General features: G+C 29.1%; 2 protein-coding genes and 1 long non-coding RNA gene across 7 annotated transcripts in view; 1 reads left to right on the top strand and 2 right to left on the bottom strand.

Annotated features, from left to right (window-relative positions):
- The window catches only part of LOC726414 (protein windpipe), a 22,825-nt gene extending 8,928 nt beyond the window's left edge, over nucleotides 1-13,897 (bottom strand). The window contains exons 1-2 of one of the 2 annotated variants that reach the window (XM_026443393.1): nucleotides 5,665-5,821; nucleotides 5,243-5,450 (exon numbers count right to left, since the gene is read on the bottom strand). The gene's annotated coding sequence lies outside the window, so the exon portion shown is untranslated. Of the gene's footprint in view, nucleotides 1-5,242; nucleotides 5,451-5,664; nucleotides 5,822-13,758 lie in introns of those variants that run through there. The other variant, XM_006566202.3, reaches the window with a different exon arrangement.
- On the top strand, nucleotides 9,912-21,640 carry LOC102654388. 3 transcript variants are annotated; one of them, XR_410523.3, is made up of 6 exons: nucleotides 9,912-11,231; nucleotides 11,353-13,600; nucleotides 13,683-14,266; nucleotides 20,574-20,702; nucleotides 20,785-20,880; nucleotides 21,273-21,640. It is a non-coding gene; the product is annotated as an uncharacterized LOC102654388 (long non-coding RNA). The 3 variants fall into 3 exon arrangements; XR_410522.3 differs by lacking the exons at nucleotides 9,912-11,231; nucleotides 11,353-13,600; nucleotides 13,683-14,266 and adding an exon at nucleotides 19,567-19,670 and having other exon boundaries at nucleotides 21,273-21,631; XR_003305493.1 differs by lacking the exons at nucleotides 9,912-11,231; nucleotides 11,353-13,600; nucleotides 13,683-14,266 and adding an exon at nucleotides 20,402-20,498 and having other exon boundaries at nucleotides 21,273-21,631.
- On the bottom strand, nucleotides 18,601-19,280 carry LOC113219052. 2 transcript variants are annotated; one of them, XR_003305492.1, is made up of 2 exons: nucleotides 18,935-19,280; nucleotides 18,601-18,834 (listed from the first exon to the last, which is right to left on the bottom strand). XR_003305492.1 is itself a non-coding variant. In XM_026443394.1 (2 exons), exons 1-2 carry the CDS (start codon nucleotides 19,041-19,043, stop codon nucleotides 18,648-18,650), a joined length of 321 nt encoding a protein of 106 aa, XP_026299179.1. In that variant the 5' UTR covers nucleotides 19,044-19,220; the 3' UTR covers nucleotides 18,601-18,647. The 2 variants fall into 2 exon arrangements, 1 of the variants encoding a protein (XP_026299179.1); XM_026443394.1 differs by having other exon boundaries at nucleotides 18,910-19,220.

Here is a 21,640-nt window from a genome sequence, read left to right as displayed (position 1 = left end):
AAAGAAAAAATTATTAATATCAAAAATCACCGATGATACGAAGCGTGGCGAATCGATATTATCGAATGTCCTGCACGCTCGCTTGTCGGACTTGGAAAAGATTCCGAAGGATTCCTTCGGGGCGAGGCGACAATGGGACTTTACTGTTTACGGATGACCAGGAAATTGGAAGTCGTGACGAACGAGCTGGCCAACGAGCGCTACACACCCGCTTTGGTCACGGCTCGACTTTTCTTTTTTCGCCGGTTGCAGCGGCTGCTAACGGTACATTCACGGCCTCGTGGTCCAGTTCACCACGTGTTTCTAGACGCAGGATGGGGAGAGCGGGGGGGGGGGAAGGGGGAAGGGGGACGAGGCGAGGCGAGGCAATTCCAGAAGTCGATTCACGAGGTCGTGCACCTTTCGATACGGGGAACGAACGAAAGTGTCAGATTCGCGGATCCCGCGGCGAGCCACGGCTTCGTTCGAAATCGAGGAACGATGGCGACGATGACTCAACCCCTCCCCTCCACCTTTTTTCTTTTTTCCTTCTTCTCATCATCATCGATAATCGTCCCGTGTCTCGCGCGCGGTGAATCATTCGACGATGATCTCGATGATCTCGACGAGGACGAAGTGTGAATATGCTGATCCGTGCGAGTGTGTGCGAGTTGTGTGTGTGTGCGTGCGAGTGTATGCGAATTTTGTGTGTGTGCGAGGACAAATTTTGTGTGTGTGTGCGAGGACAAATTTTGTATGTGTGTGCGAGGACGAATTTGTGTGTGTGTGTGTGTGTGCGAGGACGAATTTGTGTGTGTGTGTGTGCGTGCGAATTTTGTGTGTGTGTGCGAGGACGAATTTGTGTGCGTGTGCGAGGACGAATTTGTGTGTGTGTGTGTGTGTGTGTGTGTGTGTGTGTGTGTGTGTGTGTGTGTGTGTGTGTGTGTGTGTGTGTGTGTGTGTGTGTGTGTGTGTGTGTGTGTGTGTGTGTGTGTGTGTGTGTGTGTGTGTGTGTGTGTGTGTGTGTGTGTGTGACTTCGAAACTCGAGTTCGATTTCTTCGATTTCTTGATTTTGGAATTCGAATTAATTTCCGGGAGTGGAAATCATCATCGTATTTTTAGATGATGAAACTTTAACGCAATTTTATTCGTATATAAATTTTGCTTGACGTACGTGTAACAAGAAATGCTAAAAAAATTGCAGGGGGGAGGGGAATACAAATTGAGAGAATTATTATTATTATTATTATTATTACTAAAACAGGTGATCAATTATTTCTTCCTATTACAGTTTTTTTCTCTAAATTATATGTAATTATTGAATGTCGTCATAGACAGGAAGCAATCTTTTTAAAGCAGTTTTTATTTATTTATTTATTTTTTTTCACGAATGGTTTACTCATTCTTCGGATATATTAATAAAATAGTGCTCGATGTATCTATAATCGAGATTATAAATTATAAAAATTGACGAAGAATTGAATCCTGTTCGAAACGTGTAATTAGAAAGAAAGTTTGGGGAATGGGGTGGGAGAAGGGAGGATGGATAGAGAAATTTTCGTTTACAAATGAAACGTAACGATTGTTTCCTTCGTTGCGCCATTATTTCGCAAGAATTACACGTGGCCATGGTAAACCCATCGCGATAGCATAGAAGAGCAATTACTCGAACGTAATAGATTAAAATTAGCAAAGGGAACAGGCGCAGCTGTATATAATTATCGCGCGGATATCGGGCGTAATCGCAATCGTAGATTCAACATCTGCAATATCCATTTAAAGCGGAAATTCCTCCTAACCTGTGGTCCGCGGACCCCCCAAGGGGGATCCGCCAAGTCCTCGAGACGAGCGAATGAGTTACTAGGAGAAAGCACGCAATATTTCTCGCTTTATTTATTCCCGATACGTATACTATTTTTCTCCTATTTTATTTATCCTCCGAATGAAATATTATCTCTGAATCGATCTTTCGATCGTACAGTTTTCTAGAAAAGAAAAGAAATTATTCTTGGATCCGTATATGATGAATTGAAAAGATTAAAAAAAATTTAAAAATCATTTTACACGTTTCTGAAGAATTGTGAGAAAAAGAATATTAATTTTTCGATCGTGCAAAGTAATCATTTTGAAGGAAAATCCGTATTAAATTTAAAATAAAAATTTCAACAATTCAAATATGTATGTATTTTAGAGATGATAATCTTTCGATTATATATTCAAAAAAAAAAAAAAAATTGTTAAAAATCGATCCACGATAAATTTAAAAGCTTAAGAAGCTGAGCCGATTTAAAGGAACGTCGAAATGTTTCGAAGATACGCTGGGACTCCGACATCTCGACGCGCAACGACGACGAGGACAAGGTAGTATGTACGCTCGAAGAAGGAAAAAAGGGAAGAGAAGTGGGAACAACCGAGGAAAAAGGAAAGCGGTGTGCGAGGGAATGCGGGCTGGCAATAAACAAGAAGGGGGGAAAGAGACGGAAAGATGGAAAAAAGAGAGACGCAGGCCACACAGGGAGAGTGTCTTAACCACACAGGTATCGCGGTATCGATGGCAGCCGGTCGTGCGAAACGATTAGCAAACCGTAACGCACCAGAAATCAGCCTCGGGACCTATACGTCAGAACAGGTCAATCAACTCGATGTAATCGGAAATAACGAGCAATATTTGTTTTTCTAACGAGCTTCCCCTAGTTACGAGCCCGCCGCTTTCGATTAATCATCCGCAGTCGATAAAAATTCAGAAACTATGCAAGTGGAATATGTCGTACCAGATGAAAATTATTAAATCGTTCTTTTAATGGTGGATATTCGTTTTAAAAGTTAGTTTTGAATGTTAAAAAGTATAAAAAGAATATTTACAAAGATTTATAAAGAATATTATTAGAAATGTTATCGACAGAGAATAATCGATAAAGAATATCATTAGGATATTATCCATAGAGTCAAATCAACAAAGGATTTATTATCGGATATTATAAAGAATATTAATATTTACAAAGAATTCTGAATGTTAAAAAGTACTGAGAGAAAAAAGATATTTGAATTTAAACTTTTTTCACAGAATTATTATGAAGAATGAAGTTTTTCAGACTTATTCGTTAAATCATAACCTATTTCGATCAACTTTGATATTTTTTTCCCCTAGTTTAATCAAAACAGAATGAAGTATAGTTTATGATGTTAGTGACATTTTTTTGTTTTGATTTTTTTTTGTAAGAGTAAAATATGTTGTAAAGTTATGTTAATATAAAACGATAAAGGTAAACGTGAAAAATTGATAAGAATAAATTAGTCAATTATTCAAATTGAAATGTTATCTATATCGTTAACTGTATAACGGTATATCGCGGCAATTTCTCTATCGCAAGTTTAACAGTCATTGCATTCTCTCCTTTTGCAATTGTACAGGAAGACAAGATACAAATCAAAAGAAGTTCTAGTTTCTCTTATATATTAATTGATTTATATCAAAAGATTTTTATTTTCATATAACGAGTAGCCTAAAGAATTAATTATCAACTTCATAATTATCATTTAACTTTGACAAGTTATTTATAATACAATAAAAAAATAATTTTATCAGTACACATAAACTGGTTTTCTGATTAATGAAAATATAACGACTATAGAATAGCTAACTTAAATTATACATATTTTTTTACAATTTAAAAATTTATTCTTCACGATTATAACCATACGTATTTGAATATATTTGCATTAGAAGAATCAAAATGGTCAGTTACTTTTCTTATTGGCAACCGTTTAATAAAAGCAATTAAGAGCGATATACGGTTGTGACATATATTTCGCAGTGAAACAAAAGACTCGAATGGCTGTGCACATCATTCGACCGAGAATAAAGAGCGAACTAAATGTGTTCCAAGTGGTTCTTCTTATACGATATACAATATGGAGAATTAAAAATGATTGCAATTGCTTTCGACTATTGAAACATAGTTTCTATTTTAAAATAAATGGTGATTCGATGCGTGAAGTTCTTCTCTAAGCCATAACTGGCATGATGAAATTGAAATAATAATAATAATAATAATAATTATAATTATAATAGCATTAACTTTCTCATCTCTTCTCGTCTCCTCTATATTCAATCCCTTTTCTAATTAATCAGTGATTACATTATGTAAGCATGTCAATGAAATTCCCCACAATGATTGAGAGACTTCCTCTCTTCGTTTATTGTTCACTACGATTCTTGATTCAAGGTTTCAAAAATATGTTAATTATTCCCATTTGAAAACACGAAGTCACCTATACAAAAAAAAATAATATTTTTTTTTAACAATGTTCATGTTAGTCTTCTGCTTAGTAACTTTTTATTTACACGAAAAAATAAATTACTCACTAGTGTAATATAATTATAAATTTAATTACTTACGGATTAAAATGTATAATGATATATAATAATATATCATAATGATAAGATTTATTAATGGCATTGAAAGCGAAGATATGAATCAGAATACTTTTCGTAATGGAATATAGGCCAACTCGATTTCCATATTGTAACTAGAAGCTAGGGACAATGTCCTCAAAACCTAACCTGTTATCCTTCTAGTGACGATTTAACTTTAAGATCGTCGTTGTGATTACATTCAATTAACCAGTCAACCTTAACGTTTTCTATATATATATATATATATATATTTATTTATTTATATCCAAGAGTAAATGTTTAGAAATAATTTCTTTAAATATTTACACGATGTATTTGGAATTTTTTTTATAATATTTATGAATGCTTTCCTTCGAAACAAAAATAAATAACTCTCTAGTACAAACAGCTATTGTCGGTGTAATTTTTTATTTGAAAAAAAAAAAAATTAGAAAATTTTATATCATAAGAATGGAAAGAAAAGAGAAAAATAAAAGATTGAAAGATTAAAGGATGAAATATTATTATGATGGAAAAAAAAATAGAAAGTAGAAAAAGTGAGTTTTTCATTTAAAAAAATTTCTATCATGGATAATGAGAGAAAGTAGAAGAAGTGATTTTTCATTAGATTAAAATTAGTAAAAAGTAAAATTAATATTATGGATAAGAATGGAAAAAAATAAAAGTATGACTAGCTAATAACCATTGTTCCATCTAAATTGGCCGCAGGGTCAGTTGAAATCACGGAAGCAGACATATCGCACCTCGTTACAACCGATTCACGTATAGCAGCAAAAAAGAAAAAAAAAAAAAGGTCGTTTAATGAAGTCAAATCGTGTGATACCACGTATATATGATGCACTCACTTCATTCAACTTTCATCCGTGACCTGTACTTAACAGGAAGAGATCCGTTGATCTCGTATGCAGACGGCTTGTCTCGTATGAAATCAGATCTGAAAATGTTATTATAACACCTCGATCGTTTTTCAGCTTGATAATCGGCACACGTCTATCAAGGGATTATGTAATTCAATCTAATCAATTGAAAAATATTGAAATTTAAACGAAAGACCTGTGAATAATAATTAAATTATTATGAATTAAAATTTTTCGAAGTTAATTCTTATTATTATTTAAAAATCGTAACAATTTAAACGATATATATATTTTATTGATAGATGTTTCTTTTAATAAAAAAAAATTTTATATGATGTTTACTCTATGATAAATTAAGCAAAAAATAAAAAATTAAATAAATATATATATATATATAAATGTCAACTTACATTAAATTTTTAAAAAGGAAGGAAAAAAATGTAAGAATCGGTACAAGGAATGAAAATGTTATCTTATCTTATCTAAAACAATCTTCCAGAATTAGTATATGCGAATACATGGTTTCTAGTACGTAAGAAATATTCGAATAATTGAAAATTTTAACTGTTTTATAAATACATGATTGATCCAAATCATATCCAATTTTGCAAAAAATCTGTAATAAAATAAATTAATAATAGCAAATAAGCAAAAAGTATAGAATTTATAAATATTTAAAGAATTCAAATAATATATTTTCTATATTTAACATATACTATGTATTAATAACGAAGTATACATGTAAGAAATTTATTACCGAAAGTTGATTTTATTACTTTATTATATTTTAAAAATATAATATTCATATAGTTTGTGTACTTACATTATACATTATATTTACATTATATTTTTTCAATATAATAGTTTCGTAACGAGGTAATAAAATGTTATATTTATCTAAAATTATAGTTTGCATATTTCGTTCAATTATTTTAACGAGAGAATCATATATCAGTTATATTTAAATGTCAAGAAAAAATTAACAAATCATTTTTCTTGATAATACTATACGAGTAGTCAATTATCATTTTCCGCTCGTCCAAAGTTAAATAATTGGATTATCGTTTCCGGTTTTCGATAAAAACTTCAAGATGTATCGGTATATTTTAGCATGTCCCACGATACGTGAATTGTGCAACGTACCGTATCGTATTATTACAGAATTTCACCAGTATATAACTATATCTCGTCGTCCTCCATTGATTTCACATACCGCCAACCGCAAATGTAATGTGGACTGCACACGCACTGTCACTAACCGTTTCGAACAACTGAAAACACGAATAGTATGAGAACCGAATGAAGAAAATGGACAATTGACCGATCGAAGATAAAATAAATATGCGGAGGTCAGAGATCATTTCTATCGGCTTTGAAATATCAGCATTGCTAATGTCGTCACCAATGTCTTTTCCTAGTTTACTACTATCACTAAATCACTACACTGTACCAGTACACCATAATTCTTTACTCTTTTATTTCTGACAATTATTTCCTTGAGTTATAAATATCGATAAATATTAATAATGTATTTTTTTTTTTCTTCATAATTGCTTCGATAATAGAGGTTATGTTTAAGTATTCATTATGCGAAAATCGCTGAAAGTACACCAAATTAAGCTAAATTAATTTTTTTTATTCTTCGGTACACGCAATAAGTATAATATTTATAACAGAAGAACAAGTGTCCGTTTTAATCATCCATAACTGTTGCTTTACAAGCTATTCCTAATAATACGATTCTCTTTACGACGCCATCAGAATTTTTAACAATCTTTATATCCATCTTATATACCTCTTACAACTTGTTTTTCACATCTTATTCTTCCTCCTTTTTCCTCTCGTTACCTTTCAATTTCCTATTTCGTTATTTTTCATCTTTCACGTGCCAGTTATTGCGTCAATGCTCTCCCGTTCGAAGGTACATAACCTTCGCGGAAGATTCATGCGTATATTACTTACTCGACACGTGCGTTAGGAGACGCGAGTGAGAGATTCATGAATTAACCAAGATGAGTAACAACGACCTCTCGCGGCTAATTGCCTCCATATTTCTATATAGTTTGAAATGTTTAGGTCAACGTTGCCTTTCAAAGAACAGTATAACGGATAAGCGAGCTTGCGGTTTTGCGGGATCACATTTAATCATAGGTTTTGTAATCAATATCGAAACGTGGTTTTCATAAAAATGATAACATTCGAGCGATTTCTATATCGATTATTTGTAAATCGAAATCGGATATAATTGTGGAGATATCGTAAATTTAATGCTTTATAGATAAATATCGACATCGGAGGTATAGTTAAAATTAAAAAGTTAACTGAAATTAAGTAAGTTAAATTAAGTTTTAATATATAATACGATGTTTAATTTCATTAGTAATCAAATTGATTTCATTTCATTTTGTCATGATCAAAATCTTGTTATGAAATTTTTTTATGTATTTAGTATGAAAAGATTAGATTGTTTTCTAATTTTCTGCACTTTCTGCTGTTTTTAACTAAACTAGCATATTTACATTTTTCTATCATTCTTATGAAACTTTCTTTATGAGGATTGCTTACTTTGCATATAATAAAATCTAACCATCAAATTTTTACAAAACAATATACTTTCTTGTATAACTCTAATATTTAAGTCTTTATAATCTTATTTTATGTAAAAAATATTCTCAATCTGTCGAGAATCAGAATCAATATCCACAAAGAATTAATAATAAAGTATTAAAATAAATATTTGGGTAATCGTAATCATTATTGATTTTTTAAAATTTTTATTGGTTTTATTGATTATGTAATATAATAACATTTTTAATTAGTATCGATTAATTATTCATATTAATTTATAAACGATATAAACGATTTCTCAATAAAAATGAATTTTTTTATTTTTCGTTTATTCGTCGAGTAGATTTGAGGTTAAGAATCAATTATTTTCTTTTAATTCATATAAATTCTATATACGTCAAATTCGATATAGAATTTTTCTTCTGTTTCAATATAATGATCTCTTTAAAAATTCTAAATAAAGATTAAAAATATAAAGAATTTATGAAATATTTCAAAAAATTATTCACAATCTAAATTCTACTATTTCTACGGATGTTTCAGATATACACTTAACCTGTATATACCAATATTAATTTATATTTTCTATATCATATAAATGATATTAAAAATTTCTACGGTGCAAAAAAAAAGAGATAAAATTGCGTTACTCTCTGTTTATCATATATAATAACGATAACACAGAATGATAAAAGTAACGATAAGAAAAACATACATAAAATCATTTGAAGAAAATTTTTAACTCGTTTCAAACGTGATAATTACGCGTAATGTCACTTATTGATAATGATACGTGTATTCTTTGGAAAATTTTCATTTTCAAATTACTTAATAATGCGTTACTTCGCATTTCATTAATTTTTAACCTATATTGTGATCCTTTATTTAATCGAAATCGAATAAGATCATAAAATTTTTAAATTCACTTTTTGTAAATATTGTATAATGTGTTACGTTCTCCAAGAAAAAAAAAATATAAAATGAGGTAAATTATTATCTCAATCTTATCTTCTTGTGTTGCAATCAATGAATTATAAAATACATTATTTTAACAAGCTTATCATAAGAATGAAAAAATTATAAAGTAAGCTACTTACATTACATGTTTTTTTCTTAGGAAAGCAATGAAGATAAAAATGACAAATAACTGAATAACTATTATCATATATATTTAAATAATGATACCGGAATAATAATAAAAATATATGTAATACAAAATTTTGATTTTTATTAAAAAAAACTTTATTGTAACAATAATAAGTTTTGTTATTCTGTTTAATGAAAAGATGTTTTTAAACTATATTTATATTTCATAAAAATCTGTAAATATATTCTCTCTACATATTATTAAATGTTTTTGTCATCAACCAAAAAAGAAAAAAAAAAGGCAAGAAAACAAAACTTAAGAAACAACTAATAGAACTAGTTTAATTAATGCAGAGACATCAAAGAAACAAGTGATAAAAAACACCTTTAATAACGTCATTTGATTTTTTTGTAAATAATTGGAAACTCATTGTGAGCATGTTGAATACTCTGCTTTTTATCAATTGAACTTCATATTGAATATATTGCATATATTTGAATAATCGTAAAATTTTGTTTAAAGCTCATTAAATAATTTTTCTTCTTTTACATTTTTTTTTTCACGTATAACTATGTAGATGACTATGAATGAAACATCGATAATTTGAATATGAATTATTTTTTTAATGTTTTTTCTGTTTTCAGAAAAATCATCAAATCGCTGTACATATTATCGCTGATAGTTGGCAATTAAAATAGCAATTAATCGAGAAACTTATATATTTTGTAACATATAAAGAGATGAATAAAAGAATAGAGAAAAAAAAGAAGAAAAAAAAAAAGAATAGAAAAAGTATTACAAGTATGCCGAGATGTAGAGATATTCAAGCGATGATGATATTCCTTGATGATTAGAATTTATGGCAACTGTAAAAAAGTAGAAAAAAAAAAAAAATATTATAAATTTACTTGAGAATGTAAATATTCAGGTATGTGATATTTTTTTTGACGCTTAAAAAAAAATTTCACGAGAATTAAAAAAAATCATCTTTATCTTTTCAGATTTTTCATCAGTTATAAATTCTTAAATTAATTTATCGAAGTTATAATAGAAATTGCATAGAAATACCAAAGATCGTAAATTCATGAGTTTATAGCAAAGATAAGATATATAAAATCCACGTTTAATTTGCAAAATTCTTTTTGCAGACACACCTATGAAATAATGGTAAATTAAAAAAAAAAAGAAAAAAAGAAATCTATTAACAAGTGTACTATATATACCAAGCATACTTGCTGTTAATTTGACATTTAGATGATTGCATGCAGATTATATTTTCTGTTACAATATTTAACAATCTATTATAAGCCAATTCACGCGTCACTTGTATGAATTTCTATTATATCAATCATCTCTTAATACCAGCAATCACTTCCAATCAGTATCATCTTAATTAAGTAATGGCAAATCGATGCTTTGAGACGATTGAACGTTACACTTAATACTCCTAAAAAAATATTTATTATTCTTTTCTCATTTCAAGGAAATAAGAAGGATTCTACACTGAAAAAATATTTATCAAAAAGAAAGAAATAAGAATTGATCAAATATTTCTGATTCACATTCGCATATACACACATATAAAAATAGTTTCAAGACAAGTGAAATTATTTTTGCAACGAAAATATATATCCTACGAAAAAGTGTTTCAAGAATAGAAAGAGATATTTCTCGATTTCTTTTACACTAAATTTTTCCATTTATTTTTATTCATCAGTGGTGTAATCGATAGAAAACAGAGCCATGCTGTAACTTGGTATTTTCAAACTTGAGTTACTTGGTATAATCACACGGTTATAGATTGAAGTCTAATCTTTAATTAATTCTAATAATAGATCATCGTCTTTGATAAATTTTTTCTATCAATTTTTTTTTTTATATATGAAATAAATTTTTTAAAATTCGAAAACTCTGAATGAGTTTTACACTTGTGCATTACACTTGGTATATCTTGGATTCGTTATGCTCGATTGTGAGTAGATATAATACCTGATACGACCTTAAGTTCCTGTCGTGGCCTGGATAAGTATTGTGCAACATGTTAATCAAAAGCGGCATGTAATCCCGAGCCTATTTACAAAGAAATATCCAACGTCATGGCGATCTTAAGAAAATTAAAGAGTTGTAGAGTTGATTTGCCCTTGAAATGGAACATTCGTATTTACAGTGGTGCTATTTACAGCCAAAATAACTCGCTATGGAACAAAACCAATACGACGTTTGGATGGCCTTTAAGAGATCTAATAATAAACTACGTACACGCCTTAAAGAAATGACAATACCAAATTTTCATGCAAACGACTCGAATTTCGTATTTACATGGTATTCGAAAAAAATTATTATCAATGTTTGTTTAAGTTTAAGTTTTTAATTATTCGTTAAATTAAATTAATCGAAATTAGATTTATTATTGTATTAATTGTCCGATTTATATGAATTGCAGGATGCAAATGGATGATGATAATTTTTCGAAAATTACTCGCTTTCTAAATCAGAAATTTGGAAAGTATGCCTCGATAAGTATGACTAATCGTGATTTACGTGCCGATCCAATCGCGCGAACACGTATCGACCAATGATATCTCGTTTCAGAAGGAAGGAAAATATTTTCCATTCACGCGATAAGAAATAAAATCGAAACGATTAACTATTATTTATATAACGGAAGAATATGCAATGTTCCAAAACAACAGTTTTGATGGATAAAATAGTAAATTTGCCGTACAACTGTTTAAACGACAAACAGTTAAGGAAGAAAATGAATGGATAAAAGTAACTAGTTGTAGGATTGTCACTAGATGTAGTGTGTCGACCAATCAATATCGTCCTAACATTTTCGTTTGTGAATTTTTTTCTGAACTGAATCTGCTTGAATCTCTCTCTTTCTTCTTATTCATATATTATAATCAGAGGAACGAATAATTTTGTAAAATTGGACATTTTAGGTTAACGTACACTTATTTACCAATTTAATTTTACGATAAGATGTACGATTTTAAAAATAATAATTTACTATAGAAATTGAACTTTCAATACGGATATAATCGTAAAAATATAATTATTAATCGTTAAATGTGAAGTTATATATGTTATTATGCTTCCACAAATCGGCAAGTAAAGTATCTATCCTCGAAATATATTACACTTGCCCACTTGTTTATTACTGTTAAAAAAGTTTCAATTTTATTATCAATTCTTTCGACGCATTAATACTTCCTATCTGTAAAAAACATAATTTTATATTTTATATTTTGTATTAAATTGAAACGTGTAAATTCAATCGGATCGGATTATTTTATATTTTCTTATGTTATAAGATCAACTTAATTTATTAATGCATTTCATGTGTTAATTCCATTTCAGAGAGAGAGAGAGAGAGACGAGGAAATGTGCGATAACCTATTAGCATTTATCCACGAAGGAAAACAAAACCGTTCTCTTCCACCCCATCGAGTGACCCTGCCTGTCTCGAGATCAAAGAGAGATTCCACACCATTCTCTAGGCATTCTCTTTCAGATTTTTGTAAAAATATGGGTTATATGCATCCATGAGTTTTGGAAGAGAGAGAGAGAGAGAGATAAGAATAAAATTACATTTACACAATTGAGTATAAATAGATTGTTCGCTCGAGTTACAAAGAAAGTGTAGTTAAGTATAAAATACATAAATGGCCATGTTACGTACATACGTATTATCAAGAAACTAGATTTAGATCGACATCAAAATTGTTGTAGTTATCCTATTGTATCACGCGATAAGAAGCTTTCTGATTACTGATTAACGTTTTCCTCTTAAAACGAAATTTCAGAGATTGATACACTATCATCTAACCAGCTATCAGATAATTTATTTAAAACAAACATCAATTTATTTAAAAAAATTCTCAGATAATCCAAACTATATATATTGATTTCTTTCAAGATCTACAATGGATTAACAATGGATAGAAGTATTTATTAAAGAGAAAAGAAATTTTCAGTTCTGAATTATTCAAATTGATTTCTTTCTTTTGAGATTTATGTATTCTTTAGCAGAGATTGATACACTATCATCAACATCAGATAACTTATTTAAAACAAATATTAATTTATTTAAAAAAATTCTCAGATAATCCAAATTATATGCACTGATTTCTTTCAAGATCTACAATGGATTAACAATAGATGGAAATATTTATTAAAAAGAAAAGAAATTCTCAGTTCTGAATTATTCAAATTGATTTCTTTCTTTTGAGATCTACGTATTCTTCAGCAGAGATTGATACACTATCATCAACATCAGATAACTTATTTAAAACAAACATCAATTTATTTAAAAAAATTCTCAGATAATCCAAACTATATACACTGATTTCTTTCAAGATCTACAATCATTAACAAAGGATAGAAATATTTATTAAAAAAAAAGAAAAGAAATTCTCAGTTTCTGAATTATTCACATTGATTTCTTTCTTTTGAGATCTACATATTCTTCAGCAGAGATTGATACACTATCATCAACATCTAACCAGCCATCAGATAATTTATTTAAAAAAATTCTCAGATAATCCAAATTATTCTTTCAAGATCTACAATCACGTAACAAAGGATAGAAATATTTATTAAAAAGAAAAGAAATTCTCAATCTTTCTGAATTATTCACATGATGATTTCTTTCTTTTGAGATCTATGTATATCCATCAACGAATAACGTAAGCTTCAAAAAAAAAAAGAACTTTAAAAAAATAATTTAAAAAAAATCTTCCTTAATTTCTGAAATTGACTTGTTTCCAGCCAGAAGCAAGATTTCTCAAGAGAATGAAGGCCAGCTTCCGTAGAAGGCTGAGTGTGAAACCACGTGTTCTCTTACCTCCTAAATTCCGATCTTTCGTTATGGTATCCCAGTATCCTTGAAACGGCAAAAGTATCCTTGAACGGTTCACCAATGTGCACTCGAAAGTATGTACAGAAGGAGAGAACTGTCTCTGAGGAAATGTTTATTTTATCGATACTTGTGCATCGATGGTAGGCAAAAGGAGAGAGAGAGAGAGAGAGAGAGATGGTGTAACACTTTGGAAGGTCGGTGGCAAGTTGAAAGAGTGGAGGTCAGTTTGAAGACGCGCGCGAGGATGAATCGACGACGATCGAACGGGCGTAAGATACGATCTATCGTAGCCTGAGGCCGAGTTAGGACTGTGGACTCTGACGGACCGCGGCCGAGAGAACGTAGCCAGCGAGCAGGGCTGCCAACTCTGGCCCCGCTCTCTCGCGGACCCCACCACGCGATGCACACGCTCTTGGTAGCGATAGGTGTGCGCGATCTGTCTCGAAGGGAACCGGTGAAATCGTACCAACGCGAGCAACGCCGATCTCTTATGGTTTGTCCTTTAGAAACGTGTGTTGAAATGGTGAATAGGTGACCCCCTGCTGCTTTTTCCTTCCTTTTTTTTTTCTTTCCTAGATTTTAAGTAGATTCACTCGAGGATAATTTATTGGAAGTTGTAAAGAGGTTTTGAGGTTTTTTTTTTTTTTGATTAATTTTAATATAGTTGCTTGGATACTTTTGATCTTTGACGTTTGTTAGAGTAAGAAATTTTGAGTAAATATCGAGTGTAGTTTTTTCTCTTTTGATAAGTTGAATAGGGAATAGTTTGTTGAAAGAGTATGATTAAATATCTTTGAGATCTTTTTCTTGTTTTTAATGATGTGAATTTTTAAATAGATGAAGATTGTAAGAATTATGTATGTTAAATATATCTAAAATACTTTATATTCTTAATGATGTGAATTTTAAATATTGAGTAGAAATTGTAAGTATTGAGTTTTTGCAAATTTATCAATATGCTTAAAATAATTGAAAATTGGTTCATTAAAAGTTGTAATAAAATTTGTGAAATATATTGTTGATAATATAAAATTATATAAGTAAATAAGGAATTTTAAATATTGAGTGCAGTTTTTGTATTTGAAATTTATCAATATGTTGAAAAATTAGTACAAAATAATAAATTGAAACAAATAGTGAAAAATTTTCTATATGTAATGTTATAGATAATTATTGGAATAATCGATTAATGGAATAAATTTCATTACTTTTATTATCAATTCATGAGATTGAATATAATTTTGATTAATATTATGATTATAATTTTGTTTCTTGTAAGTATCCTATTTACACAAATCCACAGTTTAAACATCATTAAAAATATATATTTCTATAAAATCACATCAGATATTGATAGTCGCTTCCTTAAAGCAGAACACTTTTAAAGAAAATTTAAACAGATTTTTTTATAAACAAACGAAACATAGATCAAAAGAAGAAAAATTTGATAAAACAAATATCAAACATAATTTTTATCATTCAATCATTAATTTATTTTTCATTATCAATCAATCAATTATCATTAATAAATTCATATGTATTCTGTAGATTTTTTTACATTTAAATTTTTCATAAACAGTCTACACATAATTATATTATAGATATTTATAAATGCAAAATATAATTTTTATTATTATAAAAATTAAAGAAATTAATATTAAATAGAGACTTGTATGTTATTATAATGCATACTACATTTCCAATATTTTGTGCTTTTTTTTTTTGTTAAATTTTTCCATATTCAAAAACAAACATCAACGGTCTAATTATTATCCAAACGATATTTACAAAATACACGCTCACCATTAATTAAGCAATTCACTCATCCATTTCTGCTTACAACATTCGCTTGGTAACCGGTCATCCTCCTCAATCTTCACGATCAAAAGGAATATTCTGCTTTATAAAACATCTTTCCTGCGCAATATCAAGATCTCACTAAAGATAAACGCTGTCTGTGCATAAAATATAATTTGCGAGAAGGATCACGATTTCACAGCCCAAAGATAGGGAATATTTAATTTTTCATGTGCATAAGATGTTGTGTCCGTGCATCGAGCCATTCCATATTATCGATTATCACTTATTCGCGTCTCTCTTGAGCGGACCAAGAGCGAATTGTCTCCTCTTGGAGGTTAGCTTCTGATCTCCCTCTCTCTCTCCCCTCTTCTATCTCTCTTTCTCTCTCTCTCTCTATGACTTATTGTTAGTCATATCGACCGACACTCGTCGTATATATTTTCTGACCCAGAAAGAGATTCTTGAGGGAGCGGAGACGAGAGAAAACAAGCGGCGGTGAATCGAGCTAAACGACCAACACCAGTCCATTGGCTAGTCGTATACGGCTATTACAAATCAGGGAGTCATTGCTTGTCAAACATGGTTACTTAATTTTTGGGAGACGTTGTTTTGGGATATCTCAATAATTAAGTACATTACATTATCTATATCTTTAAGTGGAATAAGATTGGAATAAGATTAATGAAGATAAATATTTTTTTAGTAAGAAAAATTTTGTTTCATGTGATAGGGTGAGTCATAAAGTAATAAGAAATTGAAATTTTGAAAAATATTACATTATTTTGTAAAAATGTAATAGATATTTTATTGAATATTTTCCCAATGTTTCATTTTCATTTATATCTTTACACAAGCAGAATAAAATGGAAAATATAATACTTAGATTTTTAGGAATAGATAAGTGGAAATAAATACATAATAGTAGGTAATATTATTTAAAAGTGTAATGGATATGTAATTACTGAGATTGTAGAAAATATAATATGTAGATTTTTGAAATAAATAAATGGATTAGTTATAGTAATGGAAAATTGAAATTTTTTGAAACATTATTTTTATAAAAATGTGATTATTGATTTTATAATATCGTAATTATTTATTTATATTATAAATATAGCTTCAATTTGTAACGTGTATAATCTTTTAATGAGTAATAAAAATTATCTTTATTTCTCATCGTTTATCTCAAAAATTCTTATACATTTTATGTAAACATTGATATCTATTGAAAATATTTTTATTACGAATTTTATATAAGGATTTATAAAATAGTGATAAATATTATCAACATAAGGAAAAATATTGTAGAGTAAATAAAGGTAGTGTTAATATTTTAAAAATACATTTACACATACTATATGGGCATCATGCATGTAGATATATATATATATATATATATATATATATATATATATATATATAGTGTCCAATGTAACTGGGACAAGTATTAAACTGTACAGTATTTAAAACCGTTAGAGATGAAAGAAAAAACATCACGAGGTAAAATGAATTTTAAAAATGCAACTATTAAAGTGCAACTCGCTCAATAAACTTGAACATCTTATATATAAGGTGTCTCACTTAATTTTTACATTTTGATTTTTTCAATATCATTATAAAAATTTCACATAAAAATTAAACGGTATTGGAAGGAATATATTATTAATTCTTTCTTGCTAAGATTACATCAGAAAGTCAATTATTTTAATACATCAATCAATGCAACTCGACATTCTCTATATAAAAGCATCAACTCATCTAACCTAAAAATTTTTTATAGAGTTAACCAAGATATTTCAATTTGAATTTTCTAAAATTTATTTTATGAGAGGCTCGTCTATTCATTCTTTTTTATGTGATAAGTTCTACAAAATTTAGAACGTGGAGTTATATTGATGTATTGAAAAATATCTTTAATTCCATTTAAAAAAACAAAGTTAACTTTCATATGATCTTTGTACCTTCACCAGAATATATAAATAATATATTAATAATACCAGAATATGTATCCCTTGACACCATTTGCTTTTTATCTGAAATATTTTTCACTATGAATAATAATATTGAGAAAACCAAAGCTATATAAAATAAGGTAAAACATTTTGTATATTTGAAAATCATGAAATCTTCTTAACCATTTGCACACATAATAACACTTTAAAAATTGTTCAATTTTAAAATTTTTCATTATATCTAGAATTCATCAAGAATAAATACTAATATGATCTCATGTTACAACCTTGGCATGTAAAGCGACTGGTGGCACAGGTGCAAGTCGCGATATAATATCATTTCCTTTAGCATCACGGTTTAACTTGCGATATGATCAATTATAGTTACTCTCAAGAGGAGACAAGAATACAACAAGTATTAACAGTTACTTGTTAATTTAATTGACAGATTACCACAGAAAAAAAAAAAAAAAAAAGAAGGAGAAACATAAGAAAAGTATTGAAATACATCTGTGGATTTAGATGCGCAAAATGGACGCATGGCTGGATGTATTTATTATGTATTTATTATTTTTAATCTTTTATGTGCATGCATGATATTAGTTATTGATCGTTTCTATTTCTTTTAAAACGTTAAATGTAGTAATAAATCTAGCTTATTTACAATTCTATTCTCTCGAGTTAAAAAGTTTCATTATTTTTTTTCTGAAAAACGCATAAACTTTTTTAATTAGAAGCCAAGTTTTAGAAATGAAAATATTTTAAATGGGATAATTTAACTGAAAGGGAGTAGAATTTATTAATTTTTTTTATTCCTATTTTTATATCGCAATATTATTTTATAACATTTTTTTTTTTTTAATATCTCATAGTTTAGAAGATAATTATGAAAAAAAAAAAATGGTTTTAAAAGCTGCTTAATTCAAACGCGTGTTTCGAAGCAGCAATCATCAGTTTTAACAGGATTGATTATAATACTTACAATCCCATTAAAGCCACGTACAATGAACGCATGACAATGAGCCAGTACACGATAAAATTACTACAAATATCAATTCTCGCATTTTTTTTCTTCTTTTTTTTTTTTTTGCCTTTCTATCATTTAAAAAAACATTTTACAATTCAGATTTCAAATTTACACTTTACATCCATAATCCTGCACTCCTTCAAAGAAGATTTAATTTCACCAGTTTTTCTACTTAAAACGAGTCCTGTTAGAAGAGAAACTATATAAGAGCCCAATACCAAGTTTTCACTTTTCTCTTCCACTTTCTTCCTCCATTCTTTTACAAAGGAACTCCTGTACGATCTGAAAACAACATTATACGTGTCAAGCAACTTCTCAATTGGAAAACGTCCGTCCTTATATTTACGTGATAAATACGTGAAAGAAATTGTTGTGAGCACACCTTTACCCATACAATGTCTTAGAGAGGAACCACTTAGGTAGAGGCACAGTAACTTTATAACATAAGCGTGCCAGTTGGTGGCAAATTTGCGGATGCGTGCAATTGGCATTGCCTATGCCCTGCCGTATATACCTATATGTTGGCAATGGCAAACCAGCCGTCCAATCGGCAGCTATGAAGCAGTTAACTTAATATAGGCACACTCGGAATGTGTGCCATCGACGACCTCGAGGCCTTCCCTAGGTCAGTGCTAATTCTCCAGAATCGACCACCTCTTCCGAATTTCCGGTCAACCTTCAAGACGTTGCCAACATAGATCAAAACCCACTTGCATCGTTATGATCTGATCTATCTCTTTCCTCTTCGCTTCTCCTCTATCCTTGTTCGACGATAATACGATTCGATGATAATCGAATTTATCCCAAGAAAAAGTCTGGTTAAAATGCTGGATAAAATGCATTTTTACTAGAATTTAATAGTGTTTAGTTTCTTCGTAAGATAAGTCGATAATTTCACGTTAGATGGCAGCAACGAGCCTGAAAGAAAATTCGTCAAAATGATAATAGATATGTCATCGTGAAAATTGTGATGGATTGAAAAAAATGTTGAGTTTAAGTTTTAAGAATAATTATGTGAGATCTAATAATTCGATTTTTTCTTTTGATTGAATGAAAAAAGAGATTTTTTTTGTATTGAAAATTGCAACTCAACTAATACGCCAGGATGACAATAACAAGTTAGTAAAAGTAATAATGTAGATATATTATTGTAAAAATAGTAATTGAAAAAATATTGAGTTTAAGTTTTAGAAATAATTATGTAATTATGTTTGTTATTTAATTCGAACCATGAAGATGTCTGATATATAAAAGTCGTCATTATTCGATTTAAAGAATATTTCATATTTGTTCAGAACTTCCTGATGATATATTATTAAAAATTTACAACGAAATATTTGCTATATAGATAGTATCAATTATTACGAATCAAAGAGTTATCATAACTTTTTTTTAAAGATTGATAGAATTTTGATAAAATAAAACGAATAAAATATCTTTAATCTGATAAAAAAATTTTATGCAATAATTAACTCTAAATTGATGATTCATCGTTACTATTTCAGTGTGACATTTCATATTTTCGATGAATCAGTAAGTGATAACGAACCGATAATATCTATTACATAAATTATTTCATAAATTATTTCATATTTATGATGTAAACTTTTAATTTAATAATAAAAATATCAATTCATATGAAGCTAATTTTCACTTGATAAAACAGAGATTTTAAATTATTACACAAATTATTGCCATTTTTTGCTTTTCAATTTCTTGATGATTTCTTATCATTAACCATGTATTTAACATTTCTACGAAAAATATTTAAGAACAAATATTTCAAAGAGACAACGTTTCACGCATGGTGAATCAACATTTTTACACATGCAATGAACAGGAATCGTACTCTTCAATTACAGACACGTGTGTCGTTCGAACGCGAAACATTCCTTGCCAACTAATCTAATTATACGACTGAATTAAAGTAACCCACGACAAATCACGTAGGAGTTTAATTAAATTTTATCAACCGTATTCACGACAATATAACGAAGAATATCCATTGTTATTTTTCCTAGAGGGCGCTCGGAAGAATCTCTCGGTTCGAGGGAAGACAAATCAAAAGGAAATCTAATATCGTCGAAATTACACTAGTTGTCCATGGCGGTTGTTATAGATATGCCTTGCGTAACACTTTATTATAGATGGTAAGTAAAAGAAACTTAACTTTATAATTCAAATATAATTTTATATAATTTTAAACTTGAAAAATTTTTTTTTCGTATCTAGCAAAAATTTAAAGACAAAAGCTAACCTCATTGCGAATCGTGTTACGAATAAATGTAAAGTTACAAATAATATGATTATATCATTGATGGCATACAGGTAAGAATATTTTATTAGTAAAAAATTTCAAAGACTTTGATTTTTGCTTTACACTCTTCACGAAATGTGTTTTGTCGTAACCAAAAATTTATCGTTTGATGTTCGGTCGATAACTTATTCTCGATTTAATTCTTAAAACTTAGAATTAGATCGCTTAGCTTTATTTTATTTTTTAACGATTTATAAAAATTATTCCTTTCTTAATCTTCGAATCAAAAATAAATCATTTTTGATTTATATCTAAATTGTACATGTTAAATATTTACATCATCGGATTATGAGTCAAAAGTGATCTATATTGACTACGAATGAAAATTAAAAGGTTAATTGATTTTAACATATGATATATGATTAAATGCTAAAACAGGAATGACACATTTTTCATCATTTAGTTGATTTGAATAATTGGCACCGAATCTTCAAGTTGGAAATATGCAGTTCGATAAAATGGTCCACGCAAAGATATTACGTTACGCCCACGCAATAAACGGCGTTAACACGAGAATGTTAAGAGTTAATGGACCAACTTCCCGGACACGACGAGTTTCAACGGCCGTAGCGAATCCTCTGGCAATGACATTGACAAAACTGTCATTTCTCGTCGATCAAACAGACACCTGTATTTTTATTCAAATAATCAAATTATTGTAAAATGTTTAATCTCAAAGATATTAAACAATGTTTGCATAAAACATATAAAATATGTTTGATATTGATCAATTATTAAATTGATGATATTAAAATTTATTTAATATTTTAA

Source organism: Apis mellifera, linkage group LG10, assembly GCF_003254395.2.
Source record: "Apis mellifera strain DH4 linkage group LG10, Amel_HAv3.1, whole genome shotgun sequence".
Lineage (NCBI taxonomy): Eukaryota > Metazoa > Arthropoda > Insecta > Hymenoptera > Apidae > Apis > Apis mellifera.
The sequence above is the reverse complement of the archived record's forward strand: the minus strand, read 5'-3'. Positions and strand labels throughout refer to the sequence as shown.